Source organism: Geotrypetes seraphini, chromosome 2 (assembly GCF_902459505.1).
Source record: "Geotrypetes seraphini chromosome 2, aGeoSer1.1, whole genome shotgun sequence".
Classification (NCBI taxonomy): domain Eukaryota; kingdom Metazoa; phylum Chordata; class Amphibia; order Gymnophiona; family Dermophiidae; genus Geotrypetes; species Geotrypetes seraphini.
The window spans coordinates 181,613,022-181,632,224 of record NC_047085.1 but is presented as its reverse complement, the minus strand read 5'-3'; the positions used below and the strand labels follow the sequence as shown (position 1 = coordinate 181,632,224).

At 43.1% G+C, this 19,203-nt stretch overlaps 1 protein-coding gene across 5 annotated transcripts in view; it reads right to left on the bottom strand.

The window, feature by feature from the left end:
* CTDP1 (CTD phosphatase subunit 1) overlaps positions 1-19,203 on the bottom strand; it is a 287,209-nt gene that overhangs the window by 18,078 nt on the left and 249,928 nt on the right. For 3 of the 5 annotated variants that reach the window (XR_004538415.1, XR_004538416.1, XM_033934443.1), the window contains one exon: positions 13,893-14,059. Coding sequence is in view for 3 of the 5 variants with exons in the window: in XM_033934443.1 (XP_033790334.1) it covers positions 13,893-14,059 (167 nt within the window). In the remaining 2 variants the exon portion in view is untranslated. Of the gene's footprint in view, positions 1-13,892; positions 14,060-16,274; positions 16,325-19,203 lie in introns of those variants that run through there. The other 2 variants (XM_033934447.1, XM_033934445.1) reach the window with 2 other exon arrangements.

Below are 19,203 nucleotides of genomic sequence, written 5' to 3'. Positions count from 1 at the left end.
ACACTGAAGCATCTCTGGTGAAGAGTTTCTGATGAGAAGGAGGCTGTAAGGGGTAAAACATAAGCTCAGAGCCATGAAGGAAAACCTAAATTAATTCTTTTGCTTCAGTCTTTACTGAGGGAGGATGTTGAGAAAATGACCATGCTGGAAACAATCTGATGGTATTGATTCAGAGGGTTTGAAGTACACCATAGTGAACCTGGAAGATCTAGTGAAGCAGATTGACAAACTATAGAGTAACAAATACCTGTGCTTGATGATATGATGAGAGTTCAGAAAGAAAAAACCTTAGAAATTAAATTGCATACTTGTTCATGACAATCTGTAACACTATCTTTTAAATTGGCCATGATACTTGAGGATTGGCCAATATAACACCATTAAAAAAAAAAAAAAAAGATCTAGGAAACTATACCAGTAAGACAGATTTCAGTACCAGGCAGACTGGTAGAGGGCATTCTGAAAAACAAAATTGCTGAAAATATGGATAAATGTGGCTTAATAGAGAAGGCCAACATGGATTTAGCAGAGAGAAATCATAGCTTACAAATCTAGATTTTTTTTTTGAAGGGGTTAACAAACACGTGGGCAAGAGTGAACCAGATGATATATGTTTATCTGGGATTTTGAGAAAATATTTTACAAAGTCTCTCATGACAGACTCTTGAGGAAATTTGGGGAGACTCTGGAGAGAGAGGAGTCTTAGAGGACTCATTAGTGCTCATGCCCAAGGGATCACCTATATGGCTGCCGTCATTGACCCCAGGATCTGAAGATAATGCCAAGCTGTGGGAGTCGGACTCTGGAGCAGTTTCAAAATCTGCTTCCAGAGCTTCAGCCTAAATAGCTCTGGAAGAAATCTGGTCCAAGGCAATGCTGAAAAAAAGTCCCAGGCACTCCAGGTGCTGGGTTGGCTTCAGCTGGCTCATCTTGAAGTTGACAATCCAACCCAAGTCCTGGAGGAGTTGGACCTCTCTCCAAACTGCCAGTTCGCCTTCCTCCTTGGTTGGGGCTCTGATTAGCTAATCATCCACATATGGATGCACCTGGATCCCTGCCTTACGGAGGTGCGCTGCCGCCGCCACCAGGTAAACGTGCGAGGAGCCATCGTGAGGTCAAAGGGGAGCGTTGAGAATTGGAAATGCTGTTCCAGCACATGAAACCGCAAGTACCTCCTGTGGGCCAGAAAAATGGGAATGTGGAGATAGGCAAGAAACTCCGTCGGCGCTACTGCCATTATGACAGATCGAATGGTCTCCATGTGGAAATGCGACACTTTCAGTGCAGCACTGACTGAAGTCCAGAATTAGCCTCCAGTTGTCTGAGCCTCTCTTTGGTACGTTGGGCCACCTCATTTGCAACTACGGCCCCCACAATATGGCATTCCTTACCACTTCATATCAGGGCAGAAAAAAATTTAGACAAATTTAAGCGAAATCTAACGTGTTACCTCTTCCAAGATACATATGACTGTTAAATAGACTTAAGATACAACCAGTTGTTTAATCATCCTTATTCCCTAGCTTCCCTATTGTGGTTTACCTTTCAAGTATTCTTTACTTTTAATTTGTAGTTCTCCCTACTTTCCTCTTGTTTTATGCTTGTCAAGTATTGTTTAGTGGGTATTTATTTGTTTACTAGTGTTTAAGCCCGTTACATTAACGGGTGCTAGAATATATGCCTGTCTGTCTTTCTTTCTTTATGTCTTTCTCTCTGCTCCTGTCTTTTTCTTCCTTTCTTTCTGTCTCGCTCCCTCCTGCTATTTTTCTCTCTCTCCCTGGCACCCTTTGTCTGTCTGTCTGTCTTTCTTTCTGTCTGTCTCTCTGGTCCCCTGTCTGTCTTTATTTCTGTCTGTCTCTCTCCCTGGCCTCCTTTGTCTGTTTGTATTTTTTTCTGTCTCTCTCCCCCCCACTTTCCTTTGCAGAAGCAGCAGCAGTATTTCCCTTCCCCTCCAGGTCCCTGTGAAGTAGTAGCAGCATTTTCCCCCACCCCCATTCCCTTCTCTCCTCCCCCCACTTTCCTTTGCAGAAGCAGCAGTGATATTTCCCTTCCCCTCCAGATCCCTGTGAAGTAGTAGCAGCATTTTCCCCCACCCCCCATTCCCTTCTCTCCTCCCCACTTTCCTTTGCAGAAGCAGCAGTGATATTTCCCTTCCCCTCCAGATCCATGTGAAGTAGTAGCAGTATTTTCCCCCCCCACCCCATTCCCTTCCCTCCCCCCCCCACTTTCCTTTGCAGAAGCAGCAGCGGTATTTCCCTTCCCCTCCAGGTCCCTGCTGAAGCAGTAGCAGCATTTTCCCCCACCCCTATTCCCTTCTCTTACCGTGAGCAGTCCTGCTCCGTTCGGCCCCTCCCCCTTCCCTTCCCGCGGGCTGGCCTGCTGCTTTTTTCTAAGTTTCAAAGTACCGGCGACTCTTCTCACGATCCCCGTGGTGGCTGATCCTCCTGTAAAGAGCAGCCTGCGATTGTGTCCGCCCTATGCGCTCCATTGCACATGGGACATGGATGCTCCATGGCTAGCTATCCAGCGTAAACCTGGCATGATATAGGGGTAAGAAGGCCTGAGGCATCCACCCATGTCAATTTTAAGTAAAATTGAGGGAGTTTGAATATTTATAAGCTGTCAGCGTGGGAAACGCTTTGTACTTATGTGGATGCCATTTTTATACTGATTGAGATTGATCCAAATATTACCAATTTAACTTTTAAAATAAATCACTGTATCGCTAAACTTCAAACTTGGGCTATGTCCGTCCAGATGAAGCTAAATGCAAGTAAAACTAAACTTCTGTGGTTAGGTCTAAAATTGGATCATCTTTCTTCCACTGTACTTTTGGATTCTGGAGCCTCCCCACAAATTGAGTTCTCTTCTAATATTTTGGGAATACTTTATGATTCTTCTTTTACTTTTAAGGATCAAATAAACTCTGGTTAAGAAATGTTTTTTCAGCTTACGAATGTTAGGAAGGTCAGATCTCTTTTCCATCAACGTCATTTTTCTGTTTTGGTCCAATCTATTATATTATCCCGGTTAGATTACTGTACCACCATTTATCTTGGCATCACTAAGAACTGCCTTCAAAGACTACAATTGATTCAGAATACCGCCACAAAGTTGATCTATGGAAAGAGCAAATTCGACCATGTGACTCCTTTGCTTTTCTCTCTCCATTGGCTCCTGGTTTATTTTAGAATTCAGTTTAAGTGTTTATGTTTTGTTTTTAAAATTTTACATGGTATCTTTGCTCCTCTTGTCCCTCTGCTATGGAATATTTATAGATTTTCATATGCGAGAGGCATTCGTCGATTTAAACTGTCTCTTCCTTCTAGGAAATGAATTCAAGGAGTTAAGAATTTTAGCAGCTCTCTGGCGTTTAAATTTCCCCAATTATGGAATGAACTTCTCCTAATTTTGAGGTGTCCCAGTTCCTTCCAACTCTTCCGTAAACTTCTAAAAACTTTTTTATTTGCTAAACATTTTGAAAAGTAACTCTTGTATTTCAGTTCACTTTATTTTTTTTTTTTAAATTTATTGTTAACTGCATCAAGCTTCCTTTGGTTGAAGACCCGGTATATAAGGTTAAGGTTAGTTTAGTTTATATGGAGGCTTTAGAAAAAAAAGATTGTTTAAAATCAAACATGGCCGTTGCCGGTAAAATCACACCAAAAATGGACCGTGGGGACTTCCATTAAGTACAAAAATTGCAGGGAAAGGGGGCTTTACAGGTGGGGGACTCTAGCTCTGGTTGCAGAAACCTTTTCAATTTCAGTTTTGGACCCCCCCCCCACACACACACACAAATTTCCTTATAGGCTATAATAGCCTTACTCTCTGTGCCTTGTGCCTGCCTGCTTCAGTTCAGGAATGAAGCTGGGATAAATGGAGAAAAACTGCCTCCAATGTTCACTAGATGTGCTGCCAGTCGGATCGTGGTCAGACTGAACCTCAACCCTGGAAAATCTTGCACCGTAAAGGGAGAAAGGACCACTCAGTCAGCCCACTATTAATCCTGGATAAGATAGGAAGGAACCATCCTGCACTCAAACTCCTGATATATGAGGGAAGTGAGCAGCTATGCAGGGGACAACTCCTGAGCTCAAACATACAAAAGCAGGATGGCTAGCTAGGTGTCCCCAAAGATTAATTCTGCTAGCAGTAGACTTCCACAGAGTGAGTCTGCATCTTTTCCCAGGAAGATCCCAACAAGTGGGAACCTCTGGGTACCGAGCCTCTGACCGAACACTTAGAACAGGGGTGTCAAAGTCCCTCCTCGAGGGCCGTAATCCAGTCGGGTTTTCAGGATTTCCCCAATGAATATGCATTGAAAGCAGTGCATGCACATAGATCTCATGCATATTCATTGGGGAAATCCTGAAAACCCGACTGGATTCCGGCCCTCGAGGACCGACTTTGACACCTGTGACTTAGAAAATAATACCCAAAAATACACTTCGGAGTAACCTGCTTGTAGAAAAAAACTGAGGGCGCAAGAGCAGCTCTCTTGGAAGGAGGCGGAGTTCAAAACATGACTGAGAATTCTGCAAGAAACTTGCAGATTCAGATGCAAAAGTCTAGCCATCAAAATCACTAGACACATTGCACTAGAATCATTATGTGTCTCTCTACATTTTTGAAATGACATTGTTAAGAAAGTGGGATTCAAACAAGTTTGGTACTGATGTTACTTAGATCTTTGTAGTATAATACTTTTTTGTCATGTCATTTTTATATTTTTTTAAATGTGTATTTCTGGCATTATAATAAGGCCTACTACTTTTCCCAAGTCTTTGTGAGAAAGTTCCTCTTTGCTGCCTGAATTGGGATTGTGTGCCAGGTCTTTTTTTTCTAGCCTTTCTTCTTTATATTTCTGATTTTATTTTGATTGTAAACCATGTTTATGATCGGGTAAAAGGATAGTATATGAAGATTTGTAATAAATAGATATTAGCAATCTGTGGCAATGATACCTCTACCCAATCCAAGGGGTCGATATTCAAAAGGGTTTAACCAGGTATGAATGATTCTTGCCTGATTAAACTCCACTGAATGGCTGGCTGCCAATATTCAACAGCTTTTACATAAGAATTGCCATATTGGGACAGACCAAAGGTCCATCAAACCCAGCATCCTGTTTCTAATAGTGGCCAACCCAGGTCCCAAGTACCTAGCTAGATCTCAAGTAGTAAAACAGAATTTATGCTGCATATCCTAGGAATAAATTTCCCCAAGCCATCTTAATAATGACCAATGGACTTATTTTTCAGGAAATTATCCAAACCTTTTTTAAACCTTGCTAAGCTGATTTCACCACATTTTCTGGCAACAAATTCCAGTTTAATTACACACTGTGTGAAGAAATATCATCTTCGGTCTTGTTTTAAATCTACTACTTAATAGCTTCAATTGCATGCCCCCTAGTCCTAGTATTTTTGGAAAGAGTAAACAAGCAAGTCACATCTACTCCTTTACAATCCACTTGGGGCTAGATTCACTAAGCCCACTGATCAAGTCCCGACCACTTAGCGACCCCTTTGCTACCTGATTTTTCTCTGACCTGATTCACTAACCTCGTGGCCGATCATCCTCCGATCAGATCCGATCCGCGCATGCAAATGACGGGAAACGGCATGCAAAACGGGAAGGACGCGATTCACTAAACAAATGCAGGCACACCAACTGGACTGGCCGATCCAAAAACAAGCAACTGCTGAGGACCAGTCGCTTGTGTAAAAACCCTGCTCTCTGCCCCGATTCTCCTGCTCTGGCTGCCCTGTTCTCTGCCGCGATTCTCCTGCTCTAGCTGCCCTGCTCTCAGCCCCGATCTCCTGCTTTTCTGCTCTCAGCCCCGATCTCCTGCTTCTCTCAGCTCTGATCTTTTAAAAAAAATTTCTTTATACAATATATAACAACTTGAATCAGATCAATAATTTCCAAAGGAAAAAGAAGAAAAAAGAAATTTCTATTCAATTACACAGACCACAATACTTTGAGAACGGACTTCAGGAAATTAATTTCTAGAAGAGAATTATACAATTGATCAAACGAGAAAATAGCAATACTCCATTGGTCCTAGAACCAGAATTATGACAAGTTATATATCTTAAGTTACAGATGCTGCACCCTCTCTAAATTCTACAAATTCTAACAGCTGTTTAGGCTCAAAAACAAGTAATTCTTTGTCTGATATGTAATAAAACATTTCACAGGAAATTTCAACATAAATGTTGCTCCCAGGGCTAGGACTCTTGGCCTTAATTCCAAGAGCTCCTTTCTGCGCTTCTGGGACCTCTAAGACATGTCAGGAAATATTTGCACAGTAGAGCCCAAAAACTGATCAATTATATGTCTGAAATAAAGATGCAAAACATATTCTCTATCACTTTCCAAAGCAAGAGTTATCAGCAAGGTTTTTCTTTCCGTTATGATCTCAAGTGAACTTTCCAAAAAAGCTGTTAAATTCATAGCCACCACTCTGTCAACTTGAGTTCATTAGGGGTAGAACCCCCTGCAGGTTTCTTCATTTGAAGGTAATTAGCTCTCACAATTGGAGGCAAATTGTGCATTGGAATAGTAAGAATTTCTGTAAAATATTTTCTTACCATCTCCAATGGAGAAATCAAAAGTCTCAGGTTATTTTTTCTTAATTGATTTTCAAAAGATTCCATTTTCCTTGCCATAAAAGTTCTTTCCTTCACAAATTCATTTTCTACTACCTTCATGTTCCGAATCTTTTCTTCCTGTTTCTCCAACTTTTCATTTACCTTTGTAAGGGCTAAACTTTGTTGCTCAACTTTAGAAAAAATAGTTCCACAATCAGTACTTAAAGTTGAAAAGGAAAGTTTGAAGTTAGCATCCATTACTGATATGGCCTGCCATAATGCTTCCATATCAATTTTTTTTGGCTTTTCAAGTACCCCAAAAGCACCTCTGCTCCAGTGCTTGGCAACTCTCCTACTGCTCCTTCTCCCAAAGAAGTTGGTGTGGGAGAGTCTCCAACGCTGAGGTCCGAAATCTCCATTCTGGGCTCAGCTAACTCGGTCTCTCCAAGCATTGGTGTGCTTCCTGGTTGGGGTGGGACCAGCCGCTGCTCCGGGTTTAGAGATGCCTGGTCAGAGTAGAAGCCAGGATCACCCGAAGTCGTCGGGCTCTCCCCCAAAGTAGGGAAAACTGGCTTGCTGGAGAGGGAAAAGGCTACTGGTAAGGTCTGCCTTAAACGCTGCAGGACCGCCACCGCCGCTGGAGGATTAGAGCACGGGGTTCCCTTCCTCTTTCCCATAACAAACGGGAAAGGCAGTTTGAACCAGTGCGAGTGGGGAGCTGACTGCTCAGATCCTCCCTCTCAGGCGTCTGCTCTCGACGCCATTATAGCCCCTTCTGTGTTTCAGCCTCGATCTTCTGCTCTCTGCCCTGACTCTCCTGCTCTCTGCCCCGACACTCCTGCCTTTCCCTGCAGTGCAAGCCCGTGGTTTTAATCCGCAGGTTTAAAGCGGGTTAAAACTATGGGCTCGCAAAGTTAAAAGTAAAAAGGGCTCGCGAAAAGTAAAGTTTAAAAAAAAAAGTTTTGTCCCAGCTCTGCTGGGCACGGAGGGCCAGCGAATGCGCAGACCATCTACAGATGGTCTGCGCATGCGTCAGGATTGCTGGAGAGCGATCCGTACAGTCGGTTGGGGGCGTGATTCTCATCATCCTCATTTGCATGAGGACTCGTCGTGAATCAGCCCTAGATCAGTAGGCCGTTTTGTGAATCTAGCCCTTGGTATTTTATAGACCTCTTATCTTATCACCCCTGAGCCATCTTTTCTCTAAGCCGAAGACCCCTAGTTGCTTTAGCCTTTTCTCATACAAAGTCGTCTCATTCCTTTTATCATTTTCATTGCCCTTTTCTAATTCTGCTACATCTTTTTTGAGATATGGCATCCAGAATTGCACACAGTATTCAAGGTGCAGCCATACCATAGAGCGATACAATGGCATTATAACATTTTCATCTTTGTTTTCCATTCCTTTCCTGATAAATTCCTAATATTCTATTTGCTATCTTAGCCGCTGTCACACATTGAGCTGAAGGTTTCAACGTATCATCAACAATGACACCTCTTCCTGGGAAGTGACTCCTAACATAGAACCCAGCATCATGTAGCTATAACTCAGGTTCCTCTTTTCCACATGAATCACTTTGCACTTGCTCACTTTAAACGTCATCTGCCATTTTGATGTCAGTCTTAGAGAATGACACGGGGAAAAAATCTGTCCCCGTCACCGCCCCGTCACCGGCCCACCATCCTCTGCACCGCCCCGTCACCGCCGTTCCCTTCACCGCCCCGTCACCGTCACCGCCATCCCTTTCACCGCCCCGTCACCGCCACTGCCATCCCATTCACCGCCCCGTCACCATCCCCGCTGCATCCATATAAGCCTTAGTACTGTAATATTTAGCTTATTCCTTTCTTATAAATCAAAGTTCCTGCTGCTGAACTAGAGAAAGAGATGTTCAGCTGGCAGGGCTTTGTTTATACATTTTTATCAACACAACTAATATACTATTTTATCCTAAAGCAAAAAATAAATAAATAAATATAATTTTTTTTTTCTACCTTTGTTGTCTGGTTTCTGCTTTCCACATCTTCTCATTGAATTCCTTCCATCCACTGTGTGTCTTCTCTCTGCGTCTTCCATTTGCTGTTACTGTGCCTCTCCCTTAACCCCCCCCCCCCAATTGGTCTAGCACCCATCTTCTTCCCTCCGCTCCCGCATAGTCTGGCATCTGTCTTCTTCCCACTCTGTCTTCCACATTTCCCTTCGGGGTCTGTTCCTCTCCACCCTCCTTCAATGTCTGTCCTATTCCTTTCCACCACCACCCTTCCCTCCCTCCTTTACCATCTGTTCCTTTCTACTACCCTTCAGCTCCTCTCACGTGGCTTATCTATCTACCTTCCTCCCTCTTATTTTCATGGCACGTTACAATGTAATTTGTGCAAGCCACTGGAGCCTGCGAGCTCGGTCCCTGTCCCATCCCCACAAACCATCTCGCTTCTGTGCTCCTATTTTCTCCATTTCTAATATCTCCCCTATGTATCTGTCATTGCCCCCTCCCCCCTGTGTCCATATACCATCCCCATGGCATGTCCCCTTTATGTCTCTGTCCCTATGCCCCATGCACATAATTTCCCCTCTTTCTGTTACCTTCCTGTGTCCAGATTTCCCCTATCTTCCTCTTCCATACCAGTGTGTCTCTTCTTTTCAACCCCATCTAGCTTTTTTCCCTCTTTCTTCCCCCCCCCCCCTGCTTCTAGCATCTGGCTCACCTGCCAGTCCTTCCCTTTCTTTCCTGCTGTGGGTTTTTCTTTCCCCTTGGCCCAGAATCCTTGGCCCAGAATCCTTTTCCCTTTCACTCCCTCGTTCCAATTTGAGCCGGGAACACTAGCGATCGCACGGTCCCCGCAGCCACTACCTGCCTGCCCAATCGATCCTAGTGTTTAGCCAGCTCTCTCCCTTCTCCTCACCTTAGTTTGTAGATTTTCTTTTTCGGCGACCCGCACGCGCGGCTGCTCAGTGTTCAATCTTCTGCTCTGCTGCAACTTCCTGTTTCCGGTTGCGTCAGAGCAGAAGATTGAACACTGAGCAGCCGCGCGTGCGCGGCTCTCTGATAGCGTGCGGGTCGCCGAAAAAGAAAATCTACAAACTAAGGTGAGGAGAAGGGAGAGAGTTGGCTAAACACTAGAATCGATTGGGCAGGCGGGTGTGAGCTGCGGGGACCGCGCGATCCTTCATGCCTCACTGCGGGGACAAGACCATTCACCGCCCCGCGGGCGGTGAATGGCCTTGTCCCCGTCGCCGCAGCGACTGCTAGTTTTCTTCCCCGTTTTCGGCGGGTGACCCGCGGCTAAAATGCGGTGGCCGCGGGTAAACCGCCACCGTGTCATTCTCTAGTCAGTCTCTCAAGGTCCTCTTGCAATTTTTCAAAATCCTCTTCTGATTTAACAACTTTGAACAACTTTGTGTCATCAGCAAATTTAATTATCTCACTAGTTATTCCCATCTCTAGATCAGTGATAAATATGTTAAAAAGCAGTGATCCCAGCACAGACCCCTGGTGGTTGAGCACGTATCGAGTGCCGATTAGAAGCTCTGTTTTCCCAATTCCCTGAAGAAGCCGTGTGGTGAAATACTTGGCCATCGTTGGTGGGGATATGAGCCTGGCTGCCTTACAAGCTTTAAGTTTTACTTTAACTTTCTTAACATTTGCGATGCTACTGTGACCTGCTTTAAAAAGTTTCAATGACACTTTATAAGCACCTGTGACTCACTCTGAATGTTTTGTCAACTATTAGTACCTGTTTCAAAAGTGTTACTGATCTATGGAGGTTTTTGATTTTATGAAGTTATTTACCCTGTCTAGTTAGACTAGGGTTTCCTCCCTAACAGGGCTCTGAGGCTTTTTCTCCTAGACAAATTTAATATCTGTTCGCTTACGTTAACTGGCAATAGCATGGAATGCTACTACTATTTGTGTGTTTTGCCAGGTACTTGTGACTTGGATTGGCCTCCATGAAGACGGGATACTAGACTAGATGGACCATTAGTCTGACCCAGTAAGGCTATTCTTATGTTTTTATGAATGAACTTTAGCTGTGCAGGAGTTTTTTGTGTATGATTTTGTGAATCCCACTATTTACCCTTTTCCATTCAAAATATTGACCATTTAAACCAGTTCTTAATCCATAATGAGACATTAACTTCTATCCCATGACTCTCTAATTTCCTCAAAAGTCTTTCATGAGGTATTTTGTCAAATGCCTTTTGAAAATCCAAATCCAAAATATGAACTAGCTCACCTTTATCCACATGTTTATTCACCCCTTCAAAGAAATGCAGCAGATTGGTGAGGCAAGAGTTCCTTTGACTAAATCCCTGTTGGCTTTTTCTAATTAATTCATGCTCATGTATATGTTCTGTCATTTTGTTCTTAGTCTCTACCATTTTGCCTGGCACCAACATCAGACTCACTGGTCTAATTTCCTGGATCACCTCTGGAACCCTTTTTAAAAATTGGCGTCACACTGGCCACCCTCCAGTCTTCCGGTACTATGCTGCATTTTAGAGAAAAATTGCAAATTACTAACAATAGCTCTGCAAGTTCATTTTTCAATTCTATCAGCACTCTGAGATGTATACCATTCAGTCCAGGTGATTTGCTACTGTTCAATTTCCAGTGTTACAGAGATTTGTTTGAGTTTTTCCGATTCATCAGAATTGAAAACCATTTCTGGTACTGGTAACTCCCCCACATCTTCCTCATTGAAGAACGAAGCATAGAATTCATTTAATCTCTGCGCTATGGCTTTGTCTTCCCTGAGAGTCCCTTTTATCCCTTGGTCATCTAGCGGTCCAACTGATTCTCTTCCCGGCTTCTTGTTTTTAAGAAACCTAAAAAAGTTTTTACTGTGTGTTTTTGCTTCCAGCACAATCTTCTTTTCAAGCTCTCTCTTTGCCTTCTTTATTAGCACCTTCCATTTGACTTGCCATTCCTTGTGCTGTTATAATTATTTTCAGTTGGATCTTTCTTCCACTTTCTGAAGCATTCTCTTTTGGCTCTAATAGCTTCCTTAACCTCACTCGTTTGGTCTTCCTTCCTCCTTTTTTAATACAAGGAATATATCTAGTCTGGACTTCCAGGATATTATTTTTAAATAACATCCACACCTGATATAAATTTTTGACCTTTGCAGCTGCTCCTCTAAGTTTCTTTTTCACATTCTTCTCATGTTATTATAGTCTCCTTTTTTAAAGTTAAATGCTGTTGTATTGGATTTCTTGTATGAACTTATTTCAGGGATTTTATCAAATCTGATCACATTAGGATCACTGTTATCAAGCGGTCCCAGCACCATTACTTCCCACACCAATTCATGTGCTCCACTAAGCACTAGGTCTAGAATTATTTTACCTCTTGTTGGTTCCTGAACCAATTGCTCCATAAATCAGTCCTTGATTTCATCAAGGAATTTTTCTTCCTAGCTTACCCTGATGTTACATTTACCCAGTCAATATCAGGGTAGTTGAAATCACCGGTTATTATTGTTTTACCAAATTTGTTATCCTCCCTAATTTCTGATAACATTTCAGCATCTGTCCGTTTATCCTGGTCAGGTAGATGGTATAACACTCCTATCACTATCCTCTTCCCCTTTACATATGGAATTTCTAACCATAGGGATTCCAAGGTATGTTTCTGCTCCTGCAGAATTTTTAGTCCATTTGATTCAAGGCCCTCCTTTACACATAATGCTATGCCTCCACCAATTCGATCCACCCAATCACGGCAATATAGTTTGTATCCCAGTAAGACAGTGTCCTGTTGGTTAACTTCCTTCCATCAGGTCTCAGAGATACTTACTATATCTATTTTTTCATTCAGTGCAATATATTCTAACTCATCCATCTTGTTTCTTAGGCTTCTAGAATTTGCATACAGACATTTCAAACAATATTTAACATACTTATTTACAATTTGCTCAGAAGTTGGCCTGGATAATTTACAATTTTTAAAATCAGCCTGCGCTGTATTTAAGGAAACCTGGTCTACCGTGGCCTGTACTACAATCTCACTATCGGGATGCTTTGCCTTACCTTTTATGATGATATCTTTTAAAGATACCTTGTTCTGAACCATGCTCATTTGAGCAACTGTCAGCCTTCCCCCAGTTTCTAGTTTAAAAGCTGCTTTATCTCCTTTTTAAATGTTGATGCCAGAGCCTGGTTCCACCCTGGTTAAGATGGAGCCCATCTTTGCGGAATAGGTTCCCCCTCCCCAGTATGTCACCCAATTTCTAACAAATCTAAAACCCTCCTCCCTGCACCATCACTTCAGCCACACATTGAGGCTCTGGAGCTCTGCCTGTCTCTTGGTTACTGAGTGTGGAACAAGAAGCATTTCTGAAAATGCTATCCTGGAGGTTCTGAATTTTAACTTCCTACCTAAGAGCCTAAATTTGGCAGGAGACTCCACCCAACACTGTCTAAAATCTTATCTAGGTGACCTGTGAGGTCGCCTCCTTCACACAAGGCAGGCAAGTGACTAAGCAATCCTCATGTCCACCAGCAACCCAGATATCTACATACCTAATGATCGAATCTCCCACTATAACGGCCATATCCTAACCCTTCCTCTCCTGGGCAGAAGTCCCTGGAGACACATCCTTGGTGGGCAGATCCTGACTACAGGATTACCTCCTACTTCACTAGGGTGATGCTATCTTTTAAGAAGACCTCCCTCTTCTGAGGCAGCACAGGTAGTGTTGCAGAATATCTCCACTAACTGTCCATTCCCTAACTGGCTAGGTAAGGGGCAATCTTGGGGTGGAACCAGCACTTAGCATCAATATTCACTCTGCTAACCAACTAAACAAGTGTATGTTTATTAAAATTTTTATATACCACATATACAGCCAAAAAAGGATCAAAGCAGTTTACAATATAATTCAATCAAAATTATGAAAAGAACTCCATTTAAATAGAAAAGAAAAAGAAAAGAAATAACATTTCTAATACATAATATTATATAACATCTAAATTAATAAAACATGTCCTAATTTTATGCTCTGAGTTAACTGGGCTCTTGTCTGAGTATTAGCTGGTGCTTAGTTAACTTCTGGGTCAGCACACATACTCAAATATTTAAAAGCTGGGAGTTGCACATGTCCCATCTTTGAATATTGAGGTTAGTTCAAGCTACAAATTAAATTTGATGGGCACTTTACGTGATTTTCTGATGATTATATGTTAATGTTTGCTTTATTTTATTTGTTTTATTGAATTATGTATGTAACGATATGTCCAGAAAAAATATTTTGAGAATTTTAAAGATATAATTGCATTGGAAACACTCATACCTGGATAAGCTGCCTGCCAGACTGCTTTCACTTGATAAATAAAAGCCAGTTTTATGTTCCTTTTTTATTCCAAGATTCTCTGTTGTGCTATTCTGCTCCACCTCTTCTTCTGTCTTCTTTTTTTCACTGTCACTATCATCACTGCCTTCTCCCAAGATGTCATCCACCTGTCAATGGTCAAGAGTCTATAAAAATGCTGCACCATTTCATATAACATATCAAATACAGTACAGTTAAATTTAAAGCCTGGAATGTCCTCCTGATTGATATGGTGGGGACAAAAAGAAAATAAAAAAAAGACATGGGATAAACAGAGGATCCCTATGTAGGAAAAATTAAATGACTTTCACAATTCAAAAAAAGGCATACAGGGTAGCATGTTAAACTGCAGGAACTGTCAGGTACAAATTTAAACAAAGAAATAGCTGTAGCCTGTATGGAGCAGCAGGTACAGCCCTAAACAAAGGTATAAAGAGGTATAACTCATTTGGAGGGGCAGATACAACAGTAGCCCCCTTCTGGGCCTACTAGATGAACTATACTTTTCTTTATCTGCCATCATTTATGTTGCTACAATGTTAAGAATTCAATTATAAAATGGAAAGAACAATAGCTATACAACAAGGGAACTATAAGAAATTTAATAAAATTTGGGAGCCATTAACTTTTTATTGTAATGAGTAAACACCATTTTCTATTGAAATTTACACCGTCTAATGTTTGGGGGGAGGTATATTTTTTAATATTCATATTGGGAAAATAATAGAGGAATGATAGGAGGGGAGGGTGGTAATTTTATGTATTGTAAGATAAATTAGAAAGATTGTCAAGTGATGTGTTTAATTGTATTGTTTCACTGTTTGTACACTTGGGCCCTGATTCTACATAGTGCGTCCCGATTTTAGGCAGCTGTAGGCGTCCTACAGCTGTCTAATCAGCCAATCGGGATGCACGTTTTTTTTTTTAAAAAAATGCTCCCCAGGCAGGCTTTCTATATTGAAGGCGAGGCCCGCAAGACACCTAAGCTCGCCTAAGGGCCTTAGGCGGGCCTTAGGCGAACCTAGGGTGCCCAATCCCTCCTGCTATAAGTATACTGACCAACCGCCCCCCCCCCCCGACACTACCGATCGCTGGCAGGAGGGTGCCCAATCCCTCCTGCCGGAAGACGCACCCCCTCCGCACCCCCCCCCGCGCTAACAGCCCTCAAACCTCCCCCCAACCAAACTAACCTTTCCTTGTTGGCCAGATGGGACTTGCCCGTCTAGCCGGCAGGCCCATCTCGTCGAAATGAGGTGGGCCCGCCCCTTCCCGGCCCATCCTTCCGAAGCCTAAGGCCTGATTGGCCCAGGCTCTAGAAGCCTGGACCAATCAGGCCTTAGGCATAGCGGGTCCGCCCATCCCCACTAAGTGTAAGACCTGATTGGCCCAGGCGCCTTAGAGCCTGGGCCAATCAGACCTTAGATTAAGTGGGGATGGGCGGACCCGCTATGCCTAAGGCCTGATTGTTCCAGGCTTCTAGAGCCTGGGCCAATCAGGCCTTAGGCTTCGGAAGGATGGGCTGGGAAGGGGCGGGCCCGCCTCATGCCTCATTTCAACGAGACGGACCTGCCGGCTAGACGGGCAAGTCCCGTCTGGTCAACAAGGAAAAGTTAGTTAGGTTGGGGGGAGGTTTGAGGGCTGTTAGCGCGGGGGGGGGGGGTGCATCTTCCGGCAGGAGGGATTGGGCACCCTCCTGCCAGCGATCGGTAGTGTCGGGGGGGGGCATCTTCTGGCAGGAGGGATTGGGCACCCTCCTGCAAGCGATCAGTAGTATCGGGGGGGGGGGGGGCGGTCGGTATACTTATAGCAGCAGAGAGATCCCTTGCCGCAATAAGTATAGCGGCCGCGTCTACTTACAATGTAGACCAGCATTTTGTTGGCCTACATTGTAAGCGTCTCTTCCTCTACTAAGGAGACGCGTAGGGCCGCCTAGGTTCGCCTAAGGCCCGCCTAAGGCCCTTAGGCGAGCTTAGGTGTCTTGTGGGCCTCGCCTTCAATATAGAAAGCCTGCCTGGGGAGCATTTAAAAAAAACAAAAAACGTGCATCCCGATTGGCTGATTAGACAGCTGTAGGACGCCTACAGCTGCCTAAAATCGGGACGCACTATGTAGAATCAGGGCCTTGATGTAAGACTGAAAATGAATAAAGAATTTTTTAAAAAAAGAATTCAATTAAAAATATTTAAATTAGGGTTGTATTTTGTTTAAAATTTTAATCACAATTTATTTATCCCCCCCTCCCCAATAGCTCCTTGTGACTCTTGGCAAGTCATTTAACCCTTTATTGTGCAGAGTCACAAGGTGCTACAGTAGGGGGAAAAAAGAAAAGAAAACAAAACATACCTTTAATCACACGATTAATTGTGATTACAATTTTTAATCAAAATGAAGCCCTAAAAAATTAAAGAATATAAAAGTAATGAAAAATTAAGAAATACAAATTGAAAAATTACAAATTAAAGAATTTAAAACAGCACACAGAATAACTATAAACAGCCGTACAGTTTTCACAGCCTACTTCAGAAAAGCAAGCCTAATTTATAACACCTTTTACTAAGCTGCGGTAGAGATTTCTATCATGGCCTGAAATGCTAAATGCTCTGACACTGCTCTGATGCTCATATAATTGCTATGAGCGTCGGAGTAACATCAGAGCATTTAGTGTCCTGGGCCGAGGTAGAAACCTCTACCGCAGTTTAGTAAAAGGCGGCCTTAAATTGCACTGTTTACAGTCTGCAAAACAAACATATCAACCTGTAAAGCCTGCAATGATAACATGACTATCAGCAGAAAATGAGATTATGTACATATCCTGATAAGCTCTTTTCCAGTAGATAAGTGAGACATTCTAGACAATAGGGTTATTTCCCCATACTCGTATGCTCTGCAGAAGGAATACACTCCAGATTTTTTTCACTCTGCCTCTGTAGTACTTCACTGATTGGTTTTGCACACTCTATAGTCAGTACCCAAGCACCGAAACACTCCCACCTATGCAATGTTGGTAGATCAGGATAGGTGGCCAAAGGAATTAAAGGTAATGGATGTAGTTCTTCCAGTGAGAGAATCAATAACAATCTTAGGAGTTAGACTTGATTCAGGTTTTACAATGAATTGTCAAATGGCAAAGACTGTACAGACATACTTTGCACAAATACATCTATTGTATCGAGTGAAGCCGATTCTGGCATCCTTTGATTTCCACACTATAGTGCGGGCAATGGTCCTGCTGAGGCTGGACTATTGCAATGCTCCATATCTTGGAGTGACTAAGACAAGGTACAGGGCATTACAATTGGTATAAAATGCTGCAGCCAGACTGATTACAGGAATATCAAAATATGCTCATATTACACCTTGGCTTCAGCAACTGCACTGGCTGCCAGTGGCTTTTAGAGTACAATATAAAATTGTGATGATTTGTCTTCAATTTTTGTAAGGTACAATTCCAGGGTACTTCAAAAGTAAGATGACCACTTATCAACCCAAAAGATTGTTGCATTCTGAAAATTCTGCTTTATTAAAGGCCAATGTTAATCCAAAGTATGTAGCAACCTGTGTAATGACTTTTTGTTGTGCTGGAGTGAAATTATGGAATTCGATGGTAGGGCAGCTAAGGAAATGTGTTGATAGAGGAACTTTCAGAAAACTCCTCATAACACCATTGTTCGTTAATGATTTTTTATAGGGTCTGACTTATCTTGATTGAGGATTGACTGTGAACTTAATGTTTGTTGATTTGTCCCTCTTTTGTAGTGTTTTAGTATATGTGGCTATACTATAAACCGCACAGGAACTAGACAGTATAGAAATTTTAAAAATAAATAAAATAAATATGTAAAGTAGAGGCACCAGTAATAACAGGCTAAACAAAGTGTTCTGCTGAAAATAATGAAACAGTACCATTAACATCAAAACAGGCTCCAAAGGAGTGAAGCACAATCCCCCAGGAAAATGAACATAGAAATAAATTCTTCCCAACCCTTAAGGGCTGAGAGGCCTCCAAGAAGCAGCTTGGAGAAGCATAAACAGACTGAAACTGTAAGCAGGCACAGAAAAGCCAGGGCGGAGAGTCTAGAATGTCTCACCTATCTACTGGAAAAGAGCTTACCCAGGTAAGTACATAATCTCTTTTTCCAGTGCATAGGTGAGACATTCTAGACAAAAGCAGTCCCCCCCAAACAGCTAGGGTGGGCTTGCTGCTCCAGCCCCTAAGACCGAGGACCTGAAGGCCAAGTCTTGCCTTGCAGCAACATCCACTCAGTAAAACTTGGAAACGTGGGAAGAAAAAAAACCCCACATTGCTGCCCTGCAAATTTCAGGAGGGACAGATCTAGCTTCGGACCACGAAGAAGCCACACTCCTGGTAGAAAGCGTATTGACAGAAGCAGGGGAATGTTTCCCAGAAAGAATTCAGGCTGAAAAAATGGCCCTACAGAACCATCTGGATATCTGGACCCTAGAAATGGGAGCACCCCACTTAATCAAATGAGTCAGCACAAATAAAGAGAGGCAAAACTCGTGAGTGACCTCCTAGCCATGCAGGAGAACCCTGCGTACATCCAGAGGCTACAAGAGGTGGTCCTGAGTCAAGGAACCTGTCAGCTGAAAGCTAGCAAACACTGCCCGTGTAACATGAAAAGCCAAAACAACGGCCTAGGGTAGGGGTGTCCAACCTTTTTGCTTCCCTGTGCTGCATTGGCCGCAAAAATTTTTTCTGGGGCCGTACAAACGCGCAAACACTACAGCAAGACAGAGGAGGGAGCCGGCAAGACGGTAAACACTTGGGGGCAGCAGAGGAAAACACTACATCGCCCTCGACCGGGGCCGCACAAAATACTTCATGGGACCGCAGGTTGGACACCTCTGGCCTAGAGCATCAAATCCAACAGAGAAGCATCTGATAGAAGGCCAAAGGGAGACTAGATAAAGCTAGTCAGCACCAGGCTAAGGTCCGAAGCAGGGATAGGATGGACAACCTGCCGTCTGACATGATAAACCCCCTATAAGAATTGAGCGACAGCAGGATGAACCACCAAAGAGGACCATCTGTCCTGTGATCTAAATAAGAGAGCATAGCTACCGGGACCCGAAGAGAAGCCACCATAAGGCCAGTATCTTTCCTGTGGGAAGAAAGGCGAGCATCAGCGAGATCGGAGCTGAATACAGATCCACCTGCTCTTGGATGCACTCTTTGGAAGGCCTTCCACTCTGTAGCATATGTTGACCCCGTGGATGACTTCTTAGACTAGAAGAGTCTCAACAACAAGGG